General features: G+C 39.6%; 1 protein-coding gene across 3 annotated transcripts in view; it reads left to right on the plus strand.

Annotated features, from left to right (window-relative positions):
* Positions 1–8,707, plus strand: part of PDLIM3 (PDZ and LIM domain 3) — a 29,975-nt gene extending 21,268 nt beyond the window's left edge. For 2 of the 3 annotated variants that reach the window (XM_032329083.1, XM_032329084.1), the window contains exons 5-7: positions 4,849–4,973; positions 6,599–6,710; positions 7,978–8,707. In XM_032329083.1, coding sequence (XP_032184974.1) covers positions 4,849–4,973; positions 6,599–6,710; positions 7,978–8,167 — 427 coding nt within the window. In that variant the 3' untranslated portion in view covers positions 8,168–8,707. Of the gene's footprint in view, positions 1–2,975; positions 3,240–4,848; positions 4,974–6,598; positions 6,711–7,977 lie in introns of all 3 variants that reach the window. The other variant, XM_032329082.1, reaches the window with a different exon arrangement.
* The last annotated feature ends 1,851 nt before the right edge of the window (positions 8,708–10,558 follow it).

Raw genomic sequence — 10,558 nt, forward strand, 5'->3', positions numbered from 1 at the left:
TATAGGACTTCAGGAGGCATTAGAGTAACACAGATCTTGCCTCTAAAGACTAGTAAGACATTTAATGTCATAAAAATTCAGGGAAAGTCAGATTTAGGTAGCTAATGGCCTTCTTTTATATTTGCATTTTAATTCAAAAATGGTAATCCTAACAAGCCCCTCATCCTTTTGTCATTGTAAGGTGCCTCTTCATACAGCTAAATTTGGGAAAGGAGAGAGGAGGAATGGGGGTAAAAAGGTTTGCTTTAAAGACAGGCACCAGCACTTAATCTTAAAGAAATGTAAAAATGCCTGTACTACTTTTCCTTTCTTCCTGTGTCCTCTCCTTATTTACTCTAGCTTCTGAATTTCTTGTTCTTACCAAACGATTCTTTGTCAAGGTGGCATTTTAGGTGTCTACACACCAAGCTACACCTACACCACCAATGAACAACTTTTTAATCCAAAGTGAGTAGCAGATGCTAAATTGTTCATACATTCATCTCCCTAGGGCCTCACTGCTAGTTATGGTTCTTTTCATTATCTCATAATTGAATCATATTTAAAAGGCAGTATCTTCATAGGCAAATATGTAAATATAAAACTTTTATTTTATAGATCCAAATGACAGAATCTTGTGAGTGGTTTTTGGACAAGTCACTTCAAGAAGCTCTTCCCAGAAAGTCTGTATAAGGCCAGGGAAGTTAGTTCTCAGTCTGATGATCTATGGAGGCAAGAAGTGATTGAGTGTATCATCAACCTGACAAGTGGTCCTGCCAAGTCACTAAGTCAAAGTCAAAAAATCTCGTTACTCCCTATCTTTTCAGGTCACAGGAATAGGTCATGGTGACCCATGGCACTACCAAAGTGACTGGAGTCCATGAAAACTATTTAAATCATCAGTTCAAGAGATCTTGTGAAACTGTCCCCAAAATTTATAAGAGATCATTCTTGTTTGCTTAAGGTTTACTTCCTATCTCCTCAATAACTACAGGTCCCTAAATAGAATGATAAAGAAACCAAGCAATAGAAGACACCACCCTTGCTGAAATAAAACTGTGTATACAAACATGTTATATGCAAGATTACTTATTAATTACAACTACAAAATAAGGTCTGTCTGTAAGTTCTGACTGCTCATAGTTTAGCTATCTACCCCATGGCACACGTAGGGTCAGAGTAGCTATAAATGCTTGCTGACAAGATTCACTATTTTAAGCCCAACTCTCCCAAGAGTCAACCCAGTGTTTCAAATCCCAAAATTACAGTTTACTATGCTTCATTGCACTTAGGTCAAATCAATATAACCCTGAGTAAACTGCACTATAACTGAAAATTGACTTTTTTTTTTTTTTTTAACCAACTGAGGTCGATTTCAGGAGATAGTACAGTGTTGAGCCTACAAAAATGGTAAATAAGCCATTGGGCATTTTGTATGTGATCAAACAACTTAGAGATTGGGTTTTAAATAGGCTCTTAACAGGCAGGAAGTGAAGGAGCACATCCCTATACACTCGCCTCATTTAGGCCATGCAGTTGGTTGAACTGGTAACACGAGACAAATACGTTTAAAATTCCATTTTGTGGCATGGGTTGTCCAGACTAGGCAGGCTACCACACTGATGAAGTCAACAAAATTGGGGTCTAATATCCATTTGGTTTTGCTGTCTATATGGGGCCAAGGTTAGCATTCGCAGCCCTAAAGAGTAAACGCCAGGGCCATACTTGAGCACTAGGAGAAAACGGACTTTGAGATAAACACATCATATAAATTGTTCTCTGTCTGGTGTTTATAGCAACACTAACCTGCAAGCGTGATGAAAGTTTACAAATACTAACATTTCTTTTGGCTTAGTCTTAAATGACTGTGCTTAAAAACAAAATCTCAGTATATTCCATTTTCTCGTAAAATGCATTTCTCACGCTGCCCTTAAAATGCATGTAGAAAAATGACTTCAGTCATTGGCATGTCAGCTGCGACTAGCCTCTTATCCAGATTCATAGAGAATATGAAATCTACCTAGTTGTTCTTGAAATTGCATGACTGGCTTTTCTCATATTTTAGTAATAAGTATAATAAGTCCCCTCAGTTGATCTTTAAAATGAAATAAGAAGTATGCATGAAAATACATGTGAGCCTCCAAAATTATTACAGGAAATAGCTATGTATGGCAGAAACAGAGCTTAGCCCTAGGTATATCCAAAGAGTCTAAGACCACCTTATCTACCCTCTAATCAATTAATTTCAAGGTGACAAGCATTTATTGGCTGTTTCTAGAGCCTGTATTAAATGACTGAACAGTTTATTAACATGTATTCTTCACAAAAGTAGAGAATGAAAGTAGAAAGAGTTAAAATCTCAACTATAAGGCATTTACAAAATAGCTTTAAAACATAATCTTTATCACAGAACCTTCAAGTTACTAGTTATTCTACAATGAAAGCATAACTGCATTTCTGAAACACATTTCGTATTTTGAAATGTTTAGCCTAAATATTTGATTGAATCTTCATGCTGCATAGTCCCTTACTATCTGTGAAGAATCACTCAGTAATATTTTGATTTTAAATACCGCAGCTCATAAATGTAAAAGAGCATCCCACCAGTGTCATTTCCCCACATCATCTGTTTGTGATGTGGGCAAGTTTTAAAATTGTTTGGCCTATTTTAAAAAAGTAAAGATAGTTGCATCTTTTCTACCTCGCGTACTACTCTGTGGGTAACCCTCAACATATTGCCTAGTAGAACAGAGCCAAAAAATGCAATATCACCTGTAATTTTTAATTTTCTTGCACTCTTTTCGATCGTGAATCTTGAAATGTCTTCCCTTTGTAAAATACATTCTAGCCATTTGATTTTTCATTTGAATTTGATTTAATTCACTTCTTCCTTTCTGTCTTCAATTCCTTTTAACCTCTCTGTACTTGTTCTCTGTGTTGTGTCTGGATTTTTCTGATTCCTGTGTCACCTCTGTGTCACGTGGTCATTAACACAGTGGATGCAGCACTCCGTCCGGTATTGACGGTGGCAGTGGACGTAGCACCCCTTCTTCTGTCAGTACTCTTAGTACTATTTGCCCAGGTGACTTGAAAGTTGCTGCTAAGATGGCCCCTAACATTCCTTTGGAAATGGAGCTTCCCGGTGTGAAGATTGTACATGCTCAGTTTAATACACCTATGCAGTTGTACTCAGATGACAATATTATGGAAACACTTCAGGGTCAGGTTTCAACAGCTCTAGGGGAAGCACCCTCCATGAGGTAATGCGAGTCTTTCTGAACCATGGGCATATTAACTAAACACATGGGCAATGTCAACTTTACTGGTGTCTTTTAATAGTGTCATAATTGAAAGAAGGCTGGGTGGAAAGCTTTAAAGAAAAAGAATACTAGGGGTGTACTGCAAATATCTAGACCTAAAGATAAAAGTGATTTCAAGAATTAACTAAATAGAGCTTTATGTGACAGAGCAAAAAAAAAAAAAAAAAGAAGAAGAAGAAGAAATCAGGGAAGGAAAAAATGTCTATGTCTTTTAGAAGCTATAATGTTCTTTACAAATGTCTGGTACAATACTTCTCAAAAGTGACTTATAATCTAGTATACTCCTGCTGCTTCTTTGGGGGTCAAAAATTGGTAAGGAATGGGAGGTTCGGAGACTCTTGTCTCTTTTAATGGTAGCTTGTGGAGAGGTAGTCATTTTTACATTTTTACCATGAAAAAGCTTTTATAAGCTCCAAGCTATTAATGTAAATACTTAATTTCCATTGGTCCCTATTTTGACTAATTTCATCTTTATTATGAGTATTTGCTCCAAGTACTTTTGCCATCAAGTTTTTTCAAATAAAAGGACTTATTATAAGATAAAATCTTACTACTACTTTCAATATTATATAACCACTTTTTATAAATGAAAGTTTTACAATATTTTAGAGTACTATGTAACTAAATCCCCAAATATCTCTTGGGATGAATACAACGGGATAATAACCATGTAATGCATCTCAAAGCCTTTTGCAAAGAATTTCAGATATATAAGATGATGATTTTAAATGTGATACAGGAAGTAAAAATATGTGGAGATAGCAACTACCTATTCTAGATACTATAATTAAATGACATAAAATAATAAAGCATTTAGTGTCTGACGTAGTATTACTGTGGCAGTTCCTTATTGTTCATCATGAATTATATTTGTAGAATAGTAAAATAAAGCTGCTATCACTGTTATCATAAGTGAATTATAATATGGCTATTAAAAAACATAATGTAATCAATATAACTGACATATATATGAAAGTTTCTACATTATAGACTTTCACATACAAGCTAAATTTCTTCAGCTTATAGGCAAAACGATACCTTTGTTGTTTTCGGGAGTTCACAAATTAACCTTAAAGACAAAATTAAACCATACTTTTCAGTTGAATATCAGAAATGAATCTGAATTTTATTGACAATTTTATGACTGAGAATAATCAAACTGGGCTCACTCCTGCATTTCTTCCCATGTGTATATTGTCTGTTTTCTGAGAAAAGTTCATTTTGTTCACATTATAATGATATATCCATCAGACAAGGGTATTATTGTTTTTTAAATCACTATTCCCAAAGAATCGCATTGTACTTGCCCTCTGACGCATTCTGCCAGGTGAAGAAGTGCTGATGTGACTCCCAGGTTAATGAACGACATCATGAAGTTGACCCACGTGAACTCATACCGTATTTTTAACTGTATAGAGATTAACTGAATCTTGGCTCAGGAGTTATTGCAAATGCAGTGATTATCGTTTAGTCATGTCTTGTGCTTTCTTGCACATGCCATGCCTCACACGGCTTCTGACACTGCTTCACGTGCCGTCCTGTGTTTCAGTGAACCCACAGCCTCAGTGCCTCCCCAGTCTGACGTATACCGGATGCTCCACGACAATCGGAATGAGCCTACTCAGCCTCGCCAGTCGGGCTCCTTCAGAGTGCTCCAGGAATTAGTGAACGATGGTGAGCAGCCATGAATGGAACAGTACAGACAGGGGGAGGAGAGCAAACATACTGCGGAATGAAAGACTCAGCATTGATTTAATTCAGTGATCCCATGAATCTTCCCTGAGGAAGATCTGAACAGTGCTTGGTTTAGAAAAGGAGCTCCCAGAATGTATCCAAGTAGCCACCAACCCAGTGATAAAAGGACACCAGAGATAAATTCCATTCATAGTCTTCAAGGGGCTAGTTGGGCTCAAAAATCGTAAGTTGGAATTTTAAATGGATATCGCTAAATTTCTCAGCCTCCCTCCACTCCAGGGTGTCAGCATCATCAAATTTTTAAAATAACACTGAGATGAACCCTTACTGTGTTCCAAACCCTGTGCTAAGTATTTTGTGTGCTTGATCACTTAGTCCTCCCAATAACCTGTGAGATAGGGACTATTGATTTTCCCTTTCAACAAATGAGAAACTGCCACAGAGAGAGATTTGTACGAGGAGACACAGCCAGTAAGAAATAAGGCTGAATCTCTAGCCCACTCCTGCTGTCCTCAGGGGTCATAATCTTATCAATGTTTTTCTATCCCACAAAGATACACATTGTCCTTTAAAAGTTGCACAAAAATGCAAAATGCCCTATTAAGTTGGCTATTTAAAAAACAAAAAATTTACAAGTGTTGGAGAGCATGTGGGAAAACTGGGACTCTTGTTCATGGTTGAGGGAATGTAAAATGGTGCAGCCACTGTGAAAACCAGGATAGCGGTTCCTCAAAAAGTTAAACACAGAAATTACTGTATTATCCAACAATTGGACTCCTGGGTATATACCCAAAGAATTGAAAGCAGGGACTCAAATAGATATTCATACACCAATATTCACAGATCTTTATCCACAATAGCCAGAAAGTGAAAACCACACATCTGTCTATCACCCGATCAACGGATAAACAAAATGTGGTCTGTCCATCCAACAGAGCATTATTCAGCCTCAAAAACGAATGAAATTCTGATGCATGCTGCAACAGGGATGAACCCTGAAAACATGCCGACGGAAATAGGCCAGACACAGAAAGATAAAAACTGCATGCGTCCACTCCTGTGAGGTACCCAGGATAGGAAAGTCCTAAAGACAGACAGTAGAATAGAAGTACCGCGATCTGGGAGGAAGAGGGAAGTGGGAAGTTACTGTTTGATAGGTACAGACGGTTTTTGGTTTTTTGTTTTTGGAGGATGAAAGAGTTCTGGAAAGAACTGTTGGTGATGGGTGCACAACATTGTCTAGGTACTTGCTGCTACTGAATTACTGAATTACGCGTTCAGAAGTGGTCAAGATGGTCCATTATATGTTCTGTGTATTTTATGGCAATAAGAAGAAGGAAAAAAATGCCAAATGTTTTCCACTCCTTTCGGCATTTTCTAACCACTCCCTCCAACAAGGACAACAACAAATTTTAACGACTTCTTTCTGGAAGGGCCCTCCTTCCGAACAAGTGATGCTTGAACCTGTCCTCCTCCTTTTGAAATGAGAGAGCTGGCGCAACTGGAGAATTCCTTGGGTTAAAGTGCACACCTTAAAATAGAAGCGAAGTACAAACTGTAGCCAGCTGTTCCCTTGCCATAAATGGAAACACTTTGTTTTTCAGACGACCGTCCTGCTGGAACCCGGAGTGTGCGAGCTCCCGTTACCAAAGCCCACGGCAGTGCTGGCAGCGCTCAGAAGATGCCGCTCTGTGACAAATGTGGGAGCGGCATCGTGTAAGTTTCATTTTTAACCCAGGCCTTCGCTATAAATCTTGGTACCCGCTCTCCGTTTCTAATCAGTGAACTGAACTGTGTCCAACATTTAGCACATTTTGACCAGAATCCCTTCAACGTACCCTAAAACTGGCATATGATGTGAGTCAGCAATCTGGACTTCGAATTTCACATATATTCTCATTTAAAAAAAAAAAAAAAAAAAGTCCTCCAGGCCTATTTTTAAAAAATTGCTTCCAAGAAGCATAGCTTCACTTCAAAAATGCCCTCCCTTGGTTAATGTATAGTTTTTCAGTACTTCCTCTTTGGTATAAACTGAGGTAACCAAACATGAGGGTCATCATGTGGTTCACGAAAACATATTATCTTTACTCAGTTTCTTAATTTGCACAAATATTGAAGTCTAGCTTTTAAAAATGCAGTCCACTTCCATTTCAAGGTCCCTTGTGTTTGCACAGTGACACTTGCTGGTTCAAATCTCCAGATCATTTCAGTCTCTCCCCTGCAGACGCCCCACGTGGTCACTTCTCCTGCCCCCTCTATTCTGCGCCTCCACTGTTAGCTCACACCCAGCGATACCGTGTGTGCGGTGATCCCAGGAGTCATCCCAGGAGGGCAGCGGGAGAGAAACCTGGTTAGAACAAGGAGGGGAATGTGACACAGAAAGAAAGACAGACACAGGACCCGCAACTCGGGAGCAAAGAGGATCTCATGAAACACACGAGTTTAGGATGGTACCGAAAGCAATTACTGCTCCTAAGTTGGAGTAAACTGTTTTGACAGTAGACTTGAGTCTACAGAAATGGAAATTCCAGCTCTGCCCTTTGCTGTTTCCTCTGTGCTCCACGGACAGGAGGCTGCAGTGGCAAGATAGGAAGCAATTAGAGGGACCTCTAGTTGTGTAGGCAAGCGTAGTCAAAATCCGAATCCTTGGCAGAGGTATTAGTCTTATCTAGATGATGTTTTCCTCTTTCAAGGAAAGAATCAGCATAGATCATGAAGGAAGATCCCATAACGTATATAGAAGCGACTTGTTTGAAAAATCGGGCAAATACTCACACGTCGACATCCGAGAGAACACCGTGGTGTGTTACTACGGTTGTCTTGGTTCTCCCCGACCGGGACCTCACTCGCACAGCTGTGCCGGCTTCCCCGGGAGGCTACTGCCCACACATGAAACAGATCACACCTGCCCTATCGGCCCTGTTACCGCCCTCGTACCATGTTTTCCGTTTCTGGTTTTCACTCTCCTCCTTTTCCTCAACAGTGGTGCTGTCGTGAAGGCACGGGATAAGTACCGGCATCCGGAGTGTTTCGTGTGCGCCGACTGTAACCTCAACCTCAAACAGAAGGGCTACTTCTTCGTGGAGGGGGAGCTGTACTGCGAAACTCATGCAAGGGCTCGCACGAGGCCCCCAGAGGGCTACGACACAGTTACTCTCTATCCCAAAGCTTAATGACGTCTTATACAGACCGGAGCACACACACTCAAGCACGCTTACACAGGAAGACATCCATGGCTTTGGGCAGAAGTATAGCAAAACTGTTGGCTCCAAACCTAAAACCAAGGCTTTTAGGACGTTTTTCTTATTGTTACTGAAGAAAAGGGAGCAGGAGACATGTGCCGGCTGTAAATGGACGTGGAAATGTACACTTAGCTATGTTTGCAGCTTTCTCCCTCTTGGGCTAGCAATAATTTAGTCACACTTAACTCATTAAATTTTTTGTATGTCATACTCCACAATTTATATTTATATTATGACATCAAGAGATTTGGGGGAGTCTGATTATCTTTCCTTAACAAGCTGATTTTGCAACTGTAGTAAATACCAACTGACAGTCTTGTATTCTAACACAACCTGCAATTGTCTGTTACCTGTTTTAACTGTTATAGTGCATGTCAGAAAGAAATTCCCTAGATTTCTCTAGTTTCATATTCAAACAATTATACCACCAGATGCAACATACATAATAAATACATAAATATTTTTAAAATACCTAATGAAGTGGCATTCAATGAATTCAAATAAAATCAACATTCCAACAAAAGGGCCCAATCATATCTTGACATGTACACTAACAACTCAGATATTTTAAGAAAAATGTGACATCTTTAGTTCTTACTCTTTCTTAGGAGCCCATAAATTTCTGCTGATGTGGAGGGGTATTTAAATTTGCTAAAGGTAATTCAGTCCCTTCCCATAAAAAACAATTTTTTGTGCATTGAAATGGTCTTACATTTTATAAATGTTTCTTCAAACGAAATAGTCAGTGCCTTCAAGGCTCAGACCTCCCTCAAGTCTGTTTCTTTATGCTCAAAATTTCATCACTGCTGCCTCTTCCTTCCCAAGATGGCATCTCCAAGAGGAGACAGGCTCAGGGCCCTTCTGAGTAAGGGGATCCTATTGGATCCACTGCTAAAATCCATGGTTTCACTTGTCTGTTTTCCCCACATGGTTGGGAGCAGACAATAAACCCACCTCCAGCATCATCTCCAGAAGTCTTAGCTCAGCTTTCCCTGGAGTAATGGGTCCTTTGCATCTCACTGAATTCTATCTGGCCCCTGGCTCTGTCTTGTCACTTTGCCTCTCACTATGGTAGCCACATAGCAACACCCCTAACTTGCATGTCTTACCTACTTCCCATGCTCCTCATTGGGGATACATTGGAAACTCTGAAAATGTCCCCTCCACATAAAACCATGGGGAACTGGCAGGATGTGGAGAAGGGGAGCTAGGGACGGTCTTGCACCCTTTGTCTCACCCCCGGTCACAAAGTCATCTCTACCCTATTATCCAACCCTCTATATCTATACCCTACCTTCTGGGTCTGGAGCAGGTAATCTCCTATTGTCCCAAAATGGAAGATGGAGCACATGTTGTATTGCTCTGGAATCCCCCCAGACTTCACTGGTTATTTCTAACTCTGACCTAAGGTTTGGATCCAGTGAGAAGAACCACAACACCTACTTGGCCTGTTAGGCTTTGAGATTGCAACTGGAGCAACATTAAAATAAATAAGAAACATAGAGATCAAAGAAATGAATGTATCCAAAATAGACTATATTTTTTGTTCATATGTCATTTTAAAGTATTTTGTTCTGGGAAAGATTTACACTTAAAAGTTTGGAAGCTAGGGAAATAAATGGTAATTGACTTAGAAAACTCAAGAAAGCTGAAATCCAAAGCAGCAGTGGAGAACACTGAAAACCAACCCAATACACCCTCCAGGGTCTTGCAAAAGTGTGGAAATTAATAGCACCAGTATTTCTGGACTAGGGGATGAAGATGGAATGACTTTATCAGAAGGAGCAAATAGAATCTGTTTGAGAAATATTCAATCCCCAGAGCTGTTCCCTCTCACACCTCATGGCTTTTTCCAGTGAAATTCTGCCAGATGTTATCTGTAGAGGATTAATCAACACCTCAGCTGGGGTCAGGAAGCACAGCTGAGGACCTGTGTACTGTACTAAAAAGAGGTTAAATAATGAAAGATATGTGATAAAAGTGTTCATTAGACATTATATTGCATGTTAATGTATATCGTATAGTAGTATACAGTAGAATAATAAGGAATGGCTTAGGTTCACATGTTTAATAATTAGTTTTTTAAAAAGGTAGTATAAGGGTGCCTGGGTGGTTCAGTCAGTTAAGGTCTGCCTATGGCTCAGGTCATGATCTGGTGGTTCTAGGATGGAGCTCCACATTGGGCTCCCTGCTCAGCAGGGAGTCTGCTTTTCCCTCTGCCCCTCCACCCTGCTCATGCTCTCAATCTCTTTCTCTCTCTCTCTCTCTCTCTTTCGCTTTCTCTCTTTCAAATAAATAAAATAATATAATATAAAATTTGTT

The sequence above is a fragment of the Mustela erminea genome, chromosome 21, assembly GCF_009829155.1.
Source record: "Mustela erminea isolate mMusErm1 chromosome 21, mMusErm1.Pri, whole genome shotgun sequence".
NCBI classification, from domain to species: domain Eukaryota; kingdom Metazoa; phylum Chordata; class Mammalia; order Carnivora; family Mustelidae; genus Mustela; species Mustela erminea.